The sequence below is a fragment of the Chamaea fasciata genome, unplaced genomic scaffold (genome assembly GCF_029207755.1).
Source record: "Chamaea fasciata isolate MVZ Bird 193981 ecotype frontalis unplaced genomic scaffold, bChaFas1.0.hap1 SCAF_5, whole genome shotgun sequence".
NCBI lineage: Eukaryota > Metazoa > Chordata > Aves > Passeriformes > Sylviidae > Chamaea > Chamaea fasciata.
The window spans coordinates 15,720,458-15,740,829 of NW_027094090.1; the positions used below are offsets into that span (position 1 = coordinate 15,720,458).

At 33.9% G+C, this 20,372-nt stretch overlaps 1 protein-coding gene across 1 annotated transcript in view; it reads left to right on the forward strand.

Annotated features, from left to right (window-relative positions):
- TBC1D22A (TBC1 domain family member 22A) overlaps nucleotides 1–20,372 on the forward strand; it is a 142,770-nt gene that overhangs the window by 98,205 nt on the left and 24,193 nt on the right. Inside the window, exon 12 of the mRNA XM_066182937.1 lies at nucleotides 12,854–12,949. Coding sequence (XP_066039034.1) covers nucleotides 12,854–12,949 — 96 coding nt within the window. The remainder of the gene's footprint in view (nucleotides 1–12,853; nucleotides 12,950–20,372) is intronic.

Here is a 20,372-nt window from a genome sequence, read left to right on the forward strand (position 1 = left end):
TCCTTGTTAAAAGTAATTTATCAAGACTGTGGAAAATTGGTGTCTTAATGGGTAAACAAATCAATCTCTCCTTTCTGAGAAGTATAAACAACTTTCATTGGTGATAATTTTTTAAAGCTTAGGTTGCAAACAGAAAAGTTGTCTCTTAAGTATGTTTTAACTTAATTTTAATATTTCAGAAAAAAATATTTTTCTGGTGGTTATGTGCTCTTGATTTGTCTTGAAACAAGACAACACCTGCTTTTTAGTAAAGCATTTTCATAATTAAAAATACCAATTTTATTCAGTTTTCCAGAAGATACAATTTGAAACATTTTCTGTAAGATACAATTTGAAACATTTTGTTTCATGATACTGTATGACCTTTGAAGTTAAGTATTTAAGTGCAGAGTAAATGTATGATTGCAGTATGATTTTTCATGTTTTAAGTGTGATTATTTATATGATCTCTGAATATCTGCTATGTAAATTTGGTATGCGGTAAAGAGATTTTTGGGTTTCTGACTTGTAGATTCTCTTCCTCTTGATATTGAGTCCCATTTCATTACACATGGACTCTTCATGGCTTTTATTTTATCTGGGCTATGACTTCTTTGTTTGTTATTTATCTTTTTGTTTTAAATTCTCTTTGGTTCAGTACCTGCTACAGAAACAAAACTGCTGTTTGGTTACCTGTAGGCTCTTACTGAGCAGTACTGACACTTCCCACCTGTTTCCATAGCAGCAGCACCTTGTAGTTTTTGAGAAGTGATTATTAATTTGCTTTATTGTTTAAATGTCCAGGGATGCAGTGAATTTTCACAGCCTTCAAAGGTTAGCCAAGCTTTAGTGGGATAACATGGAAAATTTACAACTCTTGGAATGTTCCTGATACAGTCCTTGCTATCTGAATTTTGTGTGGCAAATGCAGATTCTTGAAAGGTGGCCAGGATCCATCTTCAGGAGCTCATCAATAAGAATGGTAAAACTTCTGGAATCAGTAGTTTGCCTCCTCTCTTTCTGTCACTCTGCCTGGGTTCATGGCTCTGGGAGTCTCTTCAGTGTATAAATTCTCAGTATAACTTTGTGTGAGCTGATCACTTTGTTTTGCAGCTCGTTTTGCACATTGCTTGTTTCAAACATGTTTCTTCCAACTATGCACACTGTGGTGCCTTTGTTTTGGCTGGAAGGAGCTACAGATGTTGTCAGTGTGTGGTGAGCTTCATCTTTCCACAGAGCCATTCTGTAATAGCAAAGATTTTATACCAGTAAGTTTTTAATGCTATCCTGAAAAATAAGGTATACAGAAAACAGTTTTCCAAAATGGCATTGGATGATCGGTATTGATTACCATAAAATATCTGCTTTTATTTTTTGTGAGGTATCTAATTGCATTAAATATAGTTTATCTTTAATTTTTTTATATCCTTTGCTATATTGATACTGCTTTAGGGTGTTTGGGAATCAAGGAATCACTGTGTACACAAAGTAACAGAGTAAGCTGTGTTAAAAATCTTGTAGCTATGTACCAAATGAAGTTATATTTGCAATTTACATTATTTGTGAGATATGAAAACATTGACATTAACTTAAATTTATGCTTGGACATACAGCTTATCTTCCTTCTTTCCAACATTTTAGGATATGTTATTTAGATTTTAAAGTCTAAAAGTTCAATGTCTTTAGTCTTCATTGCTATAAGCAAAATCATGGGGGAAAAATCAGTTTGATTAATTTGAAAAATGTTATAAGGCTGAAGGACAGATACAGTTAACAACTACATTTTAATGCTACGTCCTTTATTTAGTAAATATTTTAGTTCACACCTTTAGTTCACACAAAAATAATACTTTGTTTGGTTTCTGTTTTAATTTTTTAGAGGCTGAGTTGTTACTGTGGAGCATATTTGTTTTTTCACATAAATTTTGTTGATAAAATTCATCTTCAAGCCTGGCAGCTTAATTTTTTTGTTGTTGTTGTTGTTTTTGTTTTTGTCTGTTACAACTTAGTAAGAGAGATTTAAAGAAAATTGTATGTAAGTTTTTTTTTTTTTTTTATAATAGTCGAAAATAAATCCAGAAAGAGCAATTTATAACTTCACTACGTACTCTTTTAAAGTCTTAAATAAAGTAAGTAGTAAAATGCTTCTGAAAATTTGGAGAGATGCTTGGGAATCTAATGCAGTGTCCAGATTATTTCGGTGGGACTAGTATTGTCCTCTTAAAGTATTTGGTCAATAGTTTTTGATAAAGGAATTTGCAGAAGTACTATACGAGATGGTTTACTTTGAATTTCAGCTGAAGATTTTGTGTTCGGTCAAAAAAATCAGCCAAAAAGCTTTTTTTTTTTTTTTCATTTGGATCAAAGCTGTCCTCCTGTTTTGAGCTGCTTAAGGGTAGGGGTAGTGTTTAGGGCAGTCTTGTTTGCTTTGTCATCTGTTGGAAGTGTCTCAAGCTCCTGGTACTGAAGACTCAGTCCTTTAAATGTCAGCATGGATTAGTGGAGTGTTGCTCACAAAAGCTGATGGGAAAAAAAACCAGCAAGTCATGTTTATTGACAGCAGTAAGAGATTTGAGTAACCTGAACTTCACAGTCTGGTGATGTCATGTCAAACAAGAAAAACATGAAGCTGTGCAGATTACCTCAGGCTGTCAGGACGGGAAAAACTGTTGAAGAGCAAGAGCCTTTTAAGCCCTTGTGCTGTAGTTGTGATGGAGTAAGGTTTTCTAGAAAAAAAACCCCAATTCAATATTGGTAATGTTAGAATTAATCAAGTTGCATGTAGGTGGTAGTACCTTAAAATTTGCCTCGCTTTCTGCCACTTTTTTCTTCATTTACACTGCTGCTGGATATACTTGTAGGAGCTTTTCTAAGGTAGTGGCTGCTAGGAAAGCATTGATGGTTAGTGTCTGATACACCTGAGATGGAGAAAAGTATAAATGTCTTACTGTTGTAAGAATCTCATAATTGCTGAGGGTCAACATAGAAATTTTGTTTTTCAAAGAATAGTAGCATCAGAGGTAACCTCCAGAGAACCTTGATAAAGCAGATTACAACAACTCTACAGGTGCTGCCATTCCCACATGAGTATTTTGCTTTTTATTGCTGTCTTCAATCAGTGGTCTGGTGTGAAGGCTTATTATTAAAGCAGACTTTGTTTTGATTGTTCTGCAGTTTATTGTCAGCATCTTAAGAAGATTTAAATCAAACATCTTACCTTGATTCAGTGTTCTGAAAGATATTTAAGTTCTGAGCAGGCTGTGGCATCTATGGAGTCATTTAGCATCTTCAGAACTGTAATGTTATTCACAGAAAATATTTTTGCTAAATCTAATAAAAGCACTCACATTTAGTAGATGTAGGCTCTCATTCTGATCAGAGTTCAGCAAAGCTGCACCTGATCGTCACTATTAATTCTTTGTGTGCTAAGCAGTTGGTGGATGGGAATAGAAGTGGTCTGAAGAGTAGTTTTTGGGTTAGCTCAGTGAGTCTTTTGTATTAACAAAAGAAGCAGCTAGTCTTATTCATCCCAACAAGATCAAGCTCCTGGTGATAGCTATCAAGTATTTAATGAATTTAATTAAAATTCATGCATTATTAACATTTCCAGCTGTGACACTGAGTGACTAGCAATTTTCAGATACTTGGAATGAGTAATGGTGTTGGTTTTCAGTTGCTTTTGACATAAGCCCTTTTATAAACCTGCAGTTTAGCACAATTACTCTAGAGCCTCTGTGCTGGACGTAGCTGAAGAGCATCTGAGTAATGTTGTCAGATGTTGTACTTTTTCTTTTCTTTAATCAGAAAAGATGTTGCTGCATTCAGCAGCTGCCTACTTTAGTTTCCATGGCATTATTTGTTTTAAAAGAAGTTGAATGAAATGTAAAGCATGCAGACCAAGGAATGTTGTAAGCAGTCATATGGTCACAAAAAACTTGGTACAATTAAGTCATTTTCATGAAGCAAGATTGAACAGTCAGACGAATTGCCTTCCCTAAGTAGAGACTGATTCAAATAGTGTTGCTCAGCCATAAAGCAGTGTTCTCATGAATAAGATTTTTGCAGGACAGCAAATGGAGCAAAATACCAGTTCCAGCTATTTCCTAGTCTCTAACAGGAATAATGGTGATCAGAAATTAAGGATTTTGTTGCTTGTTTCTTGTTTTCTAGAATGTGGTTTAATGATGGGAGAAGGGCAAGCAGCCAATTATGTGTCTTGAGTATCCTGATAATGGCTGTGCTAGGAAGTTGGATGATCTTGACTCTCTGCTATGACTTAACTCTGTCATGCCTAAACTTGATAGCTTGGAAAACAGGAAAGGAAGGTAGTATCTCACGCTTACTACTAAATGTCTTTTTGATGTTTCTACTTATCTTCTTAGTCAACAAGACCACCTATTAGAAAACATGTGACTGAACATGTGACATATTTATTCTTTGTCAGCTCTTATGGTGTGTCCCTTGACAGAAATAAAAAGTTTTGGAAATAGTTTGCTTGAAATTTTATTTGTTGTTATTATTAAGAAGAAAATAGGTTTTTCTTAGAACAGACAAGGTTCTGGTGTAAATGTCAATCTAAAAAATCTTCACAAAACATTTACATTACATTGATGTAATTATCCCCGGATTTACAGAAGTAGGAATTTGGGGATTGTAGGCTTTTTATTTACTGAGCAAGAATTCAGCAATATCTTTGTTGGATTGTTTTATATGCTTTTCTCAAATGACCTCTAATATTTTATTTAAGAGTTCTTTGTAATCCAACCACCTACTTTGTCCAGAAAGGTGCACAAGAACCTCGCTATCTGGAAGTGACATATGTAGCCTAAAACATATTTCATGAGAGGATTTCTTTGAATTACGTGTTGGCAGTGTGTCAGTAAGCACTTTCTTGTTACTTGATGAGAAGTTGGAATAAGCAACCATTATTTTTTAATACTGTTACTTAGATTTTGCTTTAGTCTTTCGGTATAAATATGTGATATATATGTGTAGAGGTATTCTCACTACTTTTTTCAGTTGTGAAATGGTAGACTAGCACTTACTACTTTCTGTAGGTCTGCCTTGAAGTATTAGTTTGATTACTTTTATGAAAGCTAATAATATGATAAAGCTAAAGCCAATTAATTAAACAGTGATACAGCTATTATACAACTCTTTCAGTGTCTTTGAAATCCTTGACTAAAAGCTCTAGTGATTGTCTCAAGCATGTATTTCAGTAGATTTGATAACCCATGAATATCTGCAGAAAAGAATATCATTGTGCTCTTTTTAATGAACTAACAATTTCATACAAAAAATTCAGCAGTACCACTGTTTAGAATAAAGGGATACATGTAAATGAGGCTAGTGCAGAAATTATATTTAAACAATGCTGACAGTTCTTCTATTGTGCCCATTAATTAATTTTCCAGTATCGAGGTTCTCTGGGAATAAACTGTAAAAATAATTAAAATGATTCATGAGGTAAATAATTTTGAATTTCAAAAGGTGAAATAGGGAATTAGTTTAGTAAATATTAGTCATACTGCTTATTCGTGTTCATTTGCCTTTTTAAAAGGAGGTTAGTGATGAAGTGTGGTCTGGTTTTGGTTCACGTGATCTGCTGAAGTTCTGACAAATGGAAAAGTTGCCATATTCCTTTTTAATCAATTGTGCTTGTCCCTAAACCAAATCAGTAGTTTGCTTAAGGTGGGTTGGCATTTATCTGAAGATATTTTGCCTTGCAACAAATTAGTTCAGAATTAAATCAGTTGCAGCACATATTTACTAATGGTCTGGATTTAGTTTGTGCTTTTTAAGTTAAATCATACTTTTAAATGGAATTCTGTGACTAAAAGCAGTGTTGGTTTTAGTGTGACACAGCTTTGCTTTTTTTCCCACCACATTTTTGGACAGCTGATTCCTCAAGTCACAACTTGAGACGCAATTTGAACGTTAAAGTACAAATTAAACTAGTGATTTCAGATAAAATGAACAGGGTTTTAGTTAGAAGGAAACTTCAGAACAAATTTCTTTCCAGATGGACATTCATGTGTGAATAATTGAAGCCCAGTTTTCAACCTAGCTTAAAATATAAGAAGTTTTTGCAATGCATATTCTTTCTATCATCAAATGGTGAAACAAAGATGAAATCCTAATTTTGGTATCCCAAATGTGTATGCCTTTTGAAAATTTTGTCTGGATGTTTTTAGTCAAATCTGCCATGTAACCTATTAAAGAAATAGCCTATAGGTTTTAGAAAGTTTTGTCTGCAGCTTCACCTATGCTGGAGAGGCAGCTAGTTGGTCACTTCTGGGTTTATCCTTATTTTATTGCTCCTCAGACTTTCCATACCAAGTGAGTACTTCAATACCTTCACACTTGTGGGACGGATTTTGAGTTCAGGTGGAGTGATCTCATAAAATTAAAGATACAAAGTGAATTTTCTGGGAAATAGCTAGAGAGTTAGACTTTTCAAGCATGTGGAAGTTTTTTCAAAGGCTGTTGGTAGTGTTGTCTTCTCATACGCTCTTACAGCTTGTGTGATCTATCTGCCTAAGCCTTTACTGAGGAAAATACTCAGGACTAAGGTGTGTAGGGAAGTATATGGTTCACCTTTATATACATGAATAACAGAATTAATTGTATGCTTGTATTTCATGCTGTTAGAGGAAGTAAATGACATAGTGGTGTTCAGTGTTAATTACACAGAGATTCGCTACTTTGAGTCATTGCGCTGTGTCATGGTTTGGTAGGATAATTAGGAACCATATTAATGACTCTAACCTAAATAGTTTGTTTTTTAATACATCAGCTATGGTGAACAAAGAAAATATAGCTGTAAGTAATCAACTGCTCTCTAAAACCTAAACAGTGTAAATTATCTATTGTTATTGATGTGGGCTTATAGTGTTATGTGGTTCCTACTTGTTTAATGCACTGAAACCAACCTGGAAGTGTTTCATTAGTTCTTGCTGCTGGTTCTTCCATTCTCACTGCCAAACAAATAACTTGCAGAAAGTAATTTTTTGTCCTTATTAGAAGGCCCACAAATATGTATGTTAGATTGGGGTTTTGTATACAGCCCTCGCTATTGTTATCTAAAATCACAGTGATGGATCTATCGCTGGCAGAATTCATGCTCACGTTGCCACATCTCTGTTTTGCTATGTTCTATGTAGTTATAACTACTAGGTAAAATGGAAGTTGTTTGCCTTGTCAAGTTGTAGAAATTCAAAGCAGTAGATTAAGAAATAGTTTCTCTATCAAGTACAAAGAACAACTCATGGTCATTCTTCACTACAGATAGCAAGAGGTTTATTAACATGGGAAATTAGAGGAAAGAAATTGTTTTCTGAAAGTCTCACTATCCATAATGCTTCTGTGTCTATCTAGGTTATTTTCAAAATAATGTTAGAAATAAGTGTTGCCAAGTGTTCTCCTTGTGTAGAGTTCAGCATCTTCTTGCATTTGTATCCAAGATATTTTTCAAGAAAACTGCTGTATTCCACTTTTTTTCTGTTAATATTCAGCAAGAAAAGGCTTTAAGGGAGTTGCATAAGAAGCTCCATTCCTTTGCTAAGATCTAGCAACACTCCTGTGTGCAAAGGTAATAAACCACCACACAAGAGGAAGAAAAATAGCTGTAAAAGATGACAGTTCAGTCAGTGTTGGATGTGAAAGTGTTTCATTGAGTGAGAATTCACTTGACATCCTAGTCATGACTGAACTGTTTAAAAACTTCATGGTGAATTCTTTAAAAGAACCAAATGAGAAACATTGATTTTTGTTTTCCACCACAGTTTATTCTAGAAAAGCTAGGATAAAAAAGTCAAATACACACTTTGTTAGTTTTTTTTGAAATCTATTTGAATTGAGCATGTTAGCAAGGGAAGAGGGCAGTAATTGAAACTCCATTCTGAAAATGAAGGTCATGTGGAAATTTATATGAAGGGTGCTTCATAAAACTAAATTATTAGTCAAAGAGTAGATGAATCGGGTAAATAGTAATTATCACTTGCATCCATTTATATTTGACATTGATTCATAGTCTTAACATGAATTTTGCATGCTATATGGGGATTCCAACAGGGTAAGGTATTGATCCAAAAAAATTCCAGCAGTGATCTGTGTTCTCTGTGGCTGGGATTTCACAGCAGAGGTTTATATCACTAGTCATATTTTAGGAGTTGTTGCCAAGTTGGTGTTGACTAGATCAGAGAGGGTAATGGCTAAATTGTTGTGAAAACTGATCTTCACCTCATTTTCAGCATAAATTTGCCAAATCTGATGGAAGATTGTTTGATAAGTAATTTTTTTGAACATGCCTAGCAGAAATAGGGAATGTGAATACTATTATTATAATGTTTTTTTAAAAATAGCTCTTCTATAAGGGATTTAGTTAACTCTAGTAGTTGAGATATCTGCATAGTTTTTTTTGCTGTGGCAGATATTTCTAGCTTGATGTTATGACCTGGAGCTGTTACTTTCCATTAAAGATTTTGAAATGCTATGAAATATGTTTGGATCAGATGTTTTTTATACAAAAATCAAACCTGCCCATAAATTTTCGTGTTAATTGATGGATGTTCACATTAGAAACAACTGCTTGTAGGCCTTACCTATATGTTATGTTTTATGCTTGTTTGTTTGTTTTGGTTTTTTAAAGCATAAAAGATCCAGTTTCATTGCTGTGTTTATGGTGAGATTGGATTCAGCTTAGACTACTGCTCTTGGTCACTTACTGCTTTTAGGATCATCCTCTTGGGAATAGTCATTGTGAAAGGAGAAACAGTGATACAAGACAGTCCAAAATGTGAAAACTCAGCAAAAGTGTTGTTAATTTTTGCATAGAACTGTAAAAAAACCTTTTAAACATGTGTAATGAATAAAAGTAAAAAAATTACCGCTTTTCAAATAATTGAAATTTCATTATATAACTGACTGGAAAGCTGATCCCACATGAGCTGGTAGGCTGCTGTGTACAATAAAAATATTTGCAGCCTACAAAGTATTCCAGTATCTTTTAGAATGTCAAGATTAAGGTGACTTCAATTCAGTGTCGTCTAAACTTGATTGTAATATTCTTTCACCATGACTAAATACGTCATTTTAAGAAAGTGCTGACATGATTTTTGTAGGGAAAAAAACCTCATAAAGCTTTAGCACCAGTGAACACATGTACTAGGTTGATGTAGAACATTGACAACACTGAAAAAGTTTCTTCTCTAAAGGTTTTTAAAGAAGAAACATGACTGTGGAATTCAAGGGAATGCCTTTGTATGTGCAATAACTCCTTGGAACATAGAAAACAAATGTTAAGAACAAGCAGGCAAGTTTCAAAATTTAAGGAAATTACATGTAATTCTTTTGCAATTTGTCATGAGGCTTAAGCTCTTTCTGCTGAAGAGATAAAAAAGGGATACAGGAGCAACTGAGACAGCAAAATTTGCTGCCAGCACCATGTTACTAAGGGTGGTAAAGGTGAGAGGTGGACAGCAAAGAGTTGCAGGACTTCATGTTTCTGTTAGCAGCCTGGCATAAATAACAGGTAAAATTGGGTGTGTACAGATATAATGTGATATTGCATGTTTGAACCAATCCTCGCTTTACTGATATTACAATGGGCTTCAAGGTAGCTTCCTACAGTCAAGCTCGAGGGGAAAACACAAGCTCAGTAGCAGTCAAGAGCAGAATAAAAACCAAACCCCAAACCCCAAAGGGTAGGAATTACTGGAAAAGATAAGGAGAACAAAATGCCATTATGAACACTATGAGAGTTATATTCTTTCTGCAACTTATATGCCATATGCAGTTCAAACCCTGTTTCAAAATGAGAAAACTATAGGAAAGGATACTTAAGAAGGCTGAGCAAAGCTGGTGGAACTGGTACATGAGGAACAGTTCTGCTCTGAAAAGGAGAAGGAAATATGAATGGATTGAAGAAAGTGAACGGGAAATGATTCATACTCTTTCACTGAAAATATTTGAACTACTTTGAAAGAAACTAGCAGGTTTAAACCAGACATGCTATATGGCATGCACTCATGTTTTGGAATTCTTTGTTCCAGGACTTGGTGATTCACCAAAAAGTTTACAGTTGTAAAGAGGTTTAGGAAGTTAAGACAAATCCATTAACTCTTATTAAATGGACACATTCTGCAGCTTCTCTTAGGACATCTCTGAGCATGAAACCTTTGAAACTTGGAGTATTCTGTGGAGGTACTGCCATACCTTGCACTCTTATACTCAGTCATCTGCTCATGGTCATTCCTGGTGAGAGGCTAGTTACTGTGATGGACCTCTCTGGTGTGTTCTTGCTGTGTTTCTTCACAGAATAGAACTCGTGAGTCTGTTTTGACAGTGGATTGAATCTGTGCCTAGGAAGTCAAGGCTCCTGGCTGATCAAAAATGCAAAACTTGGAGCAGCAGCCAAGATATTCCACTTTTTGTGATGTTCATGTGTTGTCTTCTTTCTCTTTTTCTGCCATAGTTTGCTTGGATATTTTGGCAAAAATTATTTAAATCTCTTTTCACCAAACTATCTGCTCTTTGTAATATTGTAGAAAGGAGGTGCTTAAGGTTGCTTTATTCATGTGTAATTCATGAGTGTTTGGAAGTCTTTATGTCTGAGCTCTTATTTGAGTGTGAAATGTGGTTTAATACCTAACCCTGAAAAAATTTCATAGCTTTAATTTTTCTGAGTACTTGAACAATAATCTTGTATTGTATATAAATACAAATATACGATAACATTTGAATATAAATATAATAGCATGAGGTATTACACTCCCTAAATGTTGAAGGGTAGAAGGCTGCTTAGACTAATCATTGACAAGACAATGATCAGTCTTGTCATACAAAAAAATTTGCATTCTTTTGGTGGTTGTCTAATTTAAGAATTTTGGGGACTGCAGTCCAAAGAATGCTTTTCATTTCAGTTGCAGAGGAGATCCAGCATTTGCAGGGCAATGAGATATTTGTGATGTTAACAATCTAAATGATTTTTATTGTTAGTGACAGATGGTTCTTAGATAATGTGCTCAGAGTCGTCTGTAATATGTTCAGAATAAGTCTCCTGGAAGGTTGTACATCTGCCTTGAGATTTTTTTCTAAAATATTTAAATCAAGGTCATTGTTTATACTTGATTTTAAATAGCTTTTAGCTGGTAGTCTGCATTTCTGTACATTTAGAGATCAAACTGTTTGTAACTTCAAAAGCTGCAAATGGAAAAGTATAGTAGGTATCAGGTGTTAGAAAAGGCAATTATGCATTAGCTGTTTTACTCAATTTCTAAAACTGTCTAAAACTATCCATTGGAAGTACTTTGTACCTAGACTTATCTCTGAAGCATGATGAATTTTTAAATCTGTAGGGGATATGCATTTTTTTGTCTAATGAATTGCATTTTTAAACCTATTTTGTTTCATATAAAAGAGTGTCATTTTGAAGAAACTTTTATTGGTGAAAAAAACCCAGAAAAATCACGAGACCAAGTACATGTTTTTATTTATACATGTGTAGATAATTTTTCTACAATTCCTTAAAAGTATTTCCAAAATTAACTAGTTTTTATTTTCAGTTCCAAGTACACTTTTAAAGTTTAAAACTTCCCTCCAAATAATTGGCATTATCTCTTTTCTGGAACCTTGCTGATTTGGTGGACCAGGTGGTCTGTACTTTCTGTAGCTGTTAACAAGGTGTTTTACAAATCTCTTGTAGCACACTCTGCTCTTTTGTCAGTCATGGATAGAGGAGGAGGAAAAGCAGTAGTAAGAGAATATTTTTCCTTTGTCACTTGTTGTAGCTGGGAAGTTTATTTATTGCACGAATTTTAAATACCATGTTCTAGGTTAAATAGCAATAAAATAGGTATTTTACCATGTTATGCTTTATATAAGTAGTTGTTTCAGTTCACTATACTTGAGTAGAACACTGTATTTTTCTGAAGAGTAAACTTCAGTTTTGAAATGACCAGCAGAGAACATAAAAAACTTGCTATATTTTTAAAATACTATAATTAAATCTTATTAATTATATAGATATCAGAATTTAAACATACCTCCATTTGCCATATTATGTAGTTTAATTTTATGATTGTTATTTTCAAATTTTATTTTAATGAGATTTTACATAGCACTAGTTCACAGTCATAAGATTGAAAACTTAATATCATAATAGTTTTTTGGTTCTTAGTGGTATATAAAATAAAATATAAGATTAATTTGGTAATATGAGAAAACTTAGTTATGTCTTTTAAAGACTTCATCACAAAATTTGCTAAACTCTTACATGAAATTAAAAAATACTAATTTCTAGGGGGAGTTTATTTTATAAAGTGATGGAACATGCTGACTTGAACCAGAACAGAAAGTTGCAGATCTGAATGCAAAACTGAGCTGTAAATATTTTATCTGACTAGTAGTGAAAACATGTACTTCGATTCAATATAATACAAGTTATTTTTCTTTTTAAAATGCTTAATAATTTTCTATTTTAAAATTTATACTTCAAAAGCTCCTGCTAGTAGTAGAATTGACTTAATGATGGAGATGAAACATATATTCACGCCACAGTGTTGAGCTGGACAGTCCAGTATTTCATACCAGATATAAGCTAATGGATAACACCAGAAATGGAAAACACATCAGTAAAGAATGAATTTAAGTATGAGAAATGGAAGCTGCCTCATCTCTGTCCCTGGTACAGATAATAGCAATGAATAGGTTTGGCACAGATTACATGGAAGCTTGTTTGTGATACAAAGAGAGACAGATGTAGCTGACATTTGTAGTTAGAAGTAAATGTCATAAAAATACACTCGGGGCATATGGTGATCAAAAGTATTGTTATTTGTGTATTGAAAGGATGATCTGTTTTTATTTTTTCTAGTCTGAACCAGAGGGTTTTTCTCACTTCCACTTGTACGTCTGTGCTGCCTTCCTTGTCAGGTGGAGGAAAGAGATCCTGGAGGAGAAAGATTTTCAAGTAAGTGAAGGGGATATTTTTCAAGCACAGGGTGGCATTTCTTAGATTTACCTTCCTAACATTACTTGGGGATGAATATAAGACAAAATAGGAGCAGCAAGACTGATGATATCTTACTGTTAGTTAGAGTTACTCCAAAACTGTTAGACCTGAAGTGATGGACTGTAAGCAGTAGGAGATGTGTTTTATTTGTCCACTCTGGAAAAAAAATGTTGTTTAACTGAGGCAGGCTTTGAGAAGATGATCTCTGGAGTTGCTGTATTTTGCAGAGATTTTCTGAAGAGGTAACTGTATTTTTTTAATCTTAAATGCAGCACTGAAGTATTTATTTATAATTTCTCATCTGTATAATGTAACATTCTCTAACAAGGTCACGTTCATTCTTTCAAAAAAGCTGGGCAAGCTGTCTTTTAAAATAAGGAGCCTGTTTTTCATTAGGAAGTAAAAGGACTTGAGGCCCCTATGTTTCAATACATTACATTTTTCCAGCAAAAAGCATATCAGGAAGTTGTTTGTAGGAAGATTTGAATATGGTAGATAGGCAAATCATTTGCATGTATCCACAGAAGTCCAATTATTTTGTGAACTGGTGACAGTTCACTTTCATAAAAATATTTATATTGAATTTTACCCTACCATACACATTGAATGCCTAAAAGCCTTCAAAGTCTTGTTTGAAGGCTGAATGTGAATAGCCTGTGCGGCAAAGCCCCCACCATTGCCTACCCTGGTGAAATGGCCCATTACCAGCTTATTTTCTCTCCAGCTGACTGAACTCTGTTGCCCTCTACAAATGAACCATTGTGCAAATTTGTGTATCACTTCAATCTATTTTATCTTCATGAAAGGATTTATTCAGAGCTGTCATAGTCTGCCTTTGAAATGAATAAATCCCTAAGGGCACAACATAACAGCTTTAATTTCTACTACCTGCAAACACTGTCAGATTTTCTCAATCTATGGTACTTTGTCAAAATCATTTCTAATGTTGGTATCCTTACCTCTCGACTACAATTGTTCACTGTTAATCCTCCCTAGTAAATTTTTCATGTTGATTTCCTGCACCAAAGACCATAATTTTCCTTTCTCTATCAAATCTATTACAACTATGCTTCAAGTAAATAATACCATGGTATAGTACTATGATGACTGGTTTTGTTCTCCTTACACACACTTCAGATTTGTGTACTTATTTAATAATGAAGATATTTCTGTATGATTTAATTTCTTTATAAACCATGTAAGCTAGAATATAAAGTACAAAAATCAGGAATACACTGGAATGCGTTTATCACACTGCTTTGGATTGCTTACAACATAGAAATGCAGTTGGTAATTTTGAGGATCTGTAGATCCATGCTAGTTTTATCACCATCATATTTTATCTCTAAAAGCCTTGGCCTTCTTTATTGTGTAACATGACCTTTTAAAATGGCTAAACAAAAGTGTTATCAATTCTCTAAATGATACTTCTGTCCCACAGGCAAGAATAATATCCATTATTCTTCCACTTTGTTAATAATAGCTGTAGATCGTTGCCTAGTCTTCAAAGTAATAAGCACTTAAACTACATTGGAAAACTGGGAAGTTCAGTAAGTGCTGTTTGGAGTACTCTGATTGCATTTAATTCACATTATTGAGAAGTCATACCTATAGTACATTTTGTACAGAAGTTTTTTGTTCTGTAACCTGTATCAAGAATCACATGCATTCAGTCGTTTCTCTTGCTCATAGCGTGTGTTGTGTTTGTTTTTCTGCATATGACAGGAATAAGGGAAGTCTGTCCTAACTCAGTCAGAGGGTCTGGTTCTTTCCTATGAACTATGAAAACTGTTTGACCTCTTTCAATAGAAATACAGACCTCACAGGAATTTTAAGTTGGAATAATTTCCCAAGAACATCAGGTGTGGCACTGTGCCAGAAGAGACACTGAACAGATTTTGAATGAAAGACCAATTTTCAAGGAATTGGTTATGCAATACTTTTATTCTTATTATTTGATGAAGTAAATTATCAGTAGTATTACAGACATGATGATGATTGAAAATAGTCTTTGCTCTTAAGGTACTTGTTTTCATTCTTTTAAGTATGTCTGCAACCAAGCAATCAGTATAACTACAATATTTATTCTTCCTGATGTGAACAGATTAATTAACTTAGATACCAAATGTTCCTCCCTAAATATTTCCATATTAAAGACACACAATGTGTGTGATTGTAGTTTTGGGGACTTTTTTGTGTATTGTCATGTAGCAGGGAAATAAATTTTGAAATGGAAGAAGTTAGGCTGGACTCATACTATAGGGTGATACAACCTAATATCTGTAGAATTAAATATTAATATATGAAAGGAAGTAAGTTTTGATAAGGGAAGGGTAGAACAAATAAATGTTTCAACTCAGGCCTCCAAATGTTCAAAGGTTCATGTGTTTATATTATATGTATATATTATAGAGGTACATGTATATACCTAAGCAGGTGTATAGACTTGGAACACAGGCATGTGACACTGTGTTGATGCTCTTTTTCATGTTTGATATTTTTCATGTTTCAAATAACATAATGAAGTAATTTTTTCATTGTGAGATAATAATCAAGTCATTATGATAATTGTCCTCTTTTGAATCATTTAAACAAGTTATTGCTCTTGCTGCCATTTATTTGGTTAAGTACAAAATATCAGATGGTTTTATTTTCCTAGGAGTTTAAAGCTGCTTACATTTTGTCCTACTTATTCAGTAATCTTTCTAGTAAGCTATAATCCCATTTTGAAATTTGCTGTTTAATGCAATGAGCTGTGTGATGCAATGCTATGTAATGAGGACAAAAATTATTACATTCAGCAATTTTCAAATTCCCCAGAGTCACTTTTTGATAGCAGTGAAATTAAACTGACATGTTTTCAGGGAGATGTTTTAAATATTTCATGCCCATGTATAATACAAAGATTAATATCATGGAAAAGAGTGAGGGGTTTTTGAGTTTTCACTAGAGCTTGTTATTCTCTCTTGATTTTCACTTCTACAGAGTCCTCTTTAGGATGCCTCACAAACCCAGGTACAGAGAGGTAGTTTGGATAGCTCTGTTACTCTATTCATAGTTCAGATTGGCAGTTTGTACTTCACATGTGGCGGAGCAGGGAACACAATGGCTAGGCAGTAAATGGCAGAAATTTTAATCCTTCCTTGGATTTTCCCATGTAACCAAGTGTGATGTTTTATAGACTCAAACAGGTCATTCTTGGTGTCTGACGTTTCTGTTGATGATATGAATATTCAACGTTAATTTACTGGTTCCATACTAGTGTCAGACAAAAAAAACCAAAAAAACCCCAAACCAATAAGCTTAATATAAATATTTTTTTAAAATGTGATAAAGTATGCCTTTTGAATATGAAATGTGAAACGCAGTTACCTTCTACTATCTAAGCTTAAGTAATTAAATATGCAACTAATGAAAACCTTTTTACTCATCAGCATGTCTCAGACTTTGGCTTTCTGTTACTCATTTTCCTCACTACAGCCATAATTCCAAAATTCTCCTGAATTTTTGAGAGGTGTGGATAGCTCATGCTGTTAAATGATAAAGTATTCATGTATGATTTTGAACATATTTGGAATTAAAATATTAATAGAAAATATGGCTACTGAGTTTACTGTTGGAATGTACTGTTGGAAGATATCTGAAAGATTTTACAGAAACAAGACTTCAGGGAGTAGATTCAACTGTTGAACTGAATATAAGTTAATGGTAATTATAATTAAGTTAGCAATAGTTGAATTCATTCTGGCATATCTGTTAGATTTGTACTTAAAGGAAATTATCATTTTGTTGACATAGCTGAGCTACAAAAATATATTCAGTATGTTGTGGTAAGGAATCTGTCTTGCAGATCTTTTCTTATTCATGATTTTAAGATATAGGCTTATCTAAAAGACATTTTCAGCCATGCTGTCACCAACTCACATCTTTATTACTGCATTGTCCTTTTCTTTGTCTTTGACAAATGCATTTTCACTCCAATTATATTCACCCACACTGCAAAGAAGCTGTAAAGATTATTTTTCAGTCCATCATTTTTTCTTGCTTTCTTGCTTTCTTGCTCTGCATCTCCCTTAGCTCCCTTTCTTTTAGAGCACCAAGGGAAACTAAGACACTTTCTCTTTTGAGGCCTTTAATGGACTAATCCTGACACCTTACATGGTATCTCAGGTTCAGCGCTGAGATGTGACTCCAGTCTATCAGCCCGTGATGACAGCTCCATCACTCACTGGCATTCACAGGAAGGAAATGGTGCTATCTCCCACTTTGCCACCTTACTTAAATGGAGCACCTAATGCAGATATTCAGCTACTTTGCCTTAAGTCATGTCAAGTTCTGGTTTTTTGCTATGCCCAGAATAGATTTGACAGGTTGCCTTGAGTATGTTATTAGCACTTACAGTCACATTGATGAGTTTTGTGTTGCTTCTTTTATGATTTTCTGCAAATTTATTGTCTTTGCTTTATACTTGAGCTATAAAATCTTCAGGATAGTGACTGTGCTTTATCCCTACTTACATAAAGAATTATTATTTAATTATTTTATTTATAGGAAGTAAATCTTATTGAATTGTTTACCAAAATAAATGCATGCTCAATTTTATGTCTTTTTAAAATTTAGAAAAATACTGAATAAAAAGATGCTTAGATGACAAATTCATTTAATTTCATTTCTGCTGTCTATATAAATAGTGAGCTTTAGCTGAAAAGGTTGATATCAATATCTTTCCTAGAAATTATGTACTGTAGAAACATGTCAGACATCAGAGATGTAATTTCATACCATCTTTTTACACTCAACCACAATAATACGGATTTCATTAATCTTTTGTGATCTTTACATAATTTATGATGTAAATTTTTAAATTTTACTTTTTCTGCTTACTTCATATTATATGAGATGTAACTAACCAATCCATTTTAACTTAGCTTCTTTGTGTGTTCTGTGCTAAAAAATTGGTTTCCATTGCTTCTGCAGTAAAAATAAATGTTTTTCAATTAAAGAAAAAATTAAAAATTTATGTTTCTGAAAGGATTGGTTCTTTGAACAGAGGAATGTTTGCCCTCCTTCTCTCTAAGCTCTATGATTAGATGATTTTGTGGTTATGCACCCTGTGCCCTCATTCTTCTGTGTATGGAAGCTAATAGGGTTTTTTCTGTGAATGTGCCAAAACCTGTAAAGAATTAAAAACTGTGAACATGACAGTCTCTCTAACTGTAAAGAGCCTGACTACTAACACTGCTGTGATTTTATTCCCTGCAAGAGCACTTTTGGAAGATGTTCCAAATATTGTCATGTGTTTCAAAAAACTGGAGGCTCTGCTGGTTTAGACTTTGAAAGTCATAGCTGGTGATCTAACGTGAGATCACTTCTTAATCTCTGAGTACTGGTAGCAGACAGCTGGGATTCAACGCTCTTGAATCATTTATGTTCAGAAGAGCCAATTTGCAATAATAAAATTGCTGACTTTATTTTTGCATGCAGAGCTTAATGAACAGAGAATTATGTGAGTGGTAATAGTTTAACTGCTCTTTTATCAACCCTACTCAACTTTGTCAAAAGCTTCTGCATATTTGATTGTCACGAAAATCTTGACTTGGTCTCCACATGTGACTGTGTTGTAAATTAAACACGATGGTGCAAAGATGTTTTACATGCAGTCTTAGAAGTACAGGTTTTGTCCCACAGAAATTATTATTGCAAAATTTTAATATTGCACTGAAATGTAGCAGACTGTAGATCATCATTCTTTTACTACTGGTACTTGTCTAGTACTAGGAGGAGAACTTGTCCTCTGTCTGGAAAGCTACTGGAAAATTCTGACCTGCTTATATGGTACACGAAAAATGGCTTAAGAAGCATGAAAAAGGAAATAAAAATTTTACTTACTTATCTCTTTCTGAATGGCTTTCCATTTTCTTTTGAGTATATTATAAGCCAATTTTTGCTATGTTATACATTGTTTTCCCCCAAAGTTTGCCTTCAAATGTGCCAAGCTGAGAATGAAAATATTTTTTAAAAAAACAACAAGCAAATCAACCCCACTTTTGATTTAAATCTTATACAGCTAGCAATGTGTGTATTTTCAGTCCTAAATTCACCTCTTTTTCTTTCTTTTGCTTGAGTTTCTGAGCCAAGAGACTATGGGAATAATATATTACTCATACCTAGCATGTTAAAAATAATATTTAATATACTTCCAGTAATACAGATAAATTTTGTACTACCTGAATTTGAAATCTGCCTGTTTCTGTTGCCCTCCTTCCATCTAGCTCTCTCCCAGAAGTCCTCCTTCCTCCTCAAGATATTTGGAACCGTGGCACATAGTAAAATTACTAGCTATAGTACAACGATTTTGAATTACAAGTAGCTTAAATATATGTATTTGCTACTGAAACTCAGAAGTTATTCTGTGATAAATCACAGCAGCCAGTGAGACTGAGCCCTGCTCTCTCTAAAGCACTTGAGGAAGAAGTAGTCCTTGAACACCTAATCACTGCAGCCATGGCTTATCTTGGGAAATCTGTCCAGTTTTTTTTTTTTTTTGTTTGTTTGTTTTTTTAATATACTGAAATAGCTTGGTCAAAATAGGAAGAAATTTTCAAAATCCCTGCTGAGGGAGATTAGTTCCACAGGGCTAGCATACTGTATCAGTAGAAATTTTATTTGGCATACAGCATGAAAAGTGGAAAACTGAAACCTTGCTGATAAGAAACAGGACAAGGATATTCAGCTTCTGATATTGATATAAGTAGAATATTTTTTAAAAAAATTTAAGATCTTAATCTTTTATAAATATTTCTTACGTAATCTTTGTTATGAATGTTAAGATTTAGTAACTTCATTTTTCCCTTCTCCTGTTTTAAGTGTAAGTCCAAGGCATGTGGCTTTTACAAAGTCATTTATTTCTCAGGAGTTTAACAAATCTGAAAGTCAAGGTAGAGGGAGATAGTAATAAGTGCCTTCTTCCCTACCACATCAGTTGAGAGCATCTCAAAGGGAATTACGTACTTCACTGTAAAAGCTGCAACGGCTCTTTCTGGAGGAAATGTGTAAGAAGAGTACAGAGAACTGTTTTGCAATAATGGTCAGCTAGTTTTTCTTGAAAGTAGATGGGAAGCATGCTTGAAGAGCAAAGGTCTTAACTTATGTCTCTCACCGGAACAGTTTGGAGATATATTTTGACTCATTACACACAAGTGTCAGTTTGTAATACTTTCACATTTGCTTACTATTTGAAAAAAAAAATACCAGAAGGGATGTAGTAATTTATAGTCCTGTATAGTCTGTATTTTCTTCCATGTAAATGTTCATGCCATTTGAAAAATTGCATTTCATTAGGGCTTTTTTCTGCAGTTAGTTTCAAATTAGGTTGTTATTT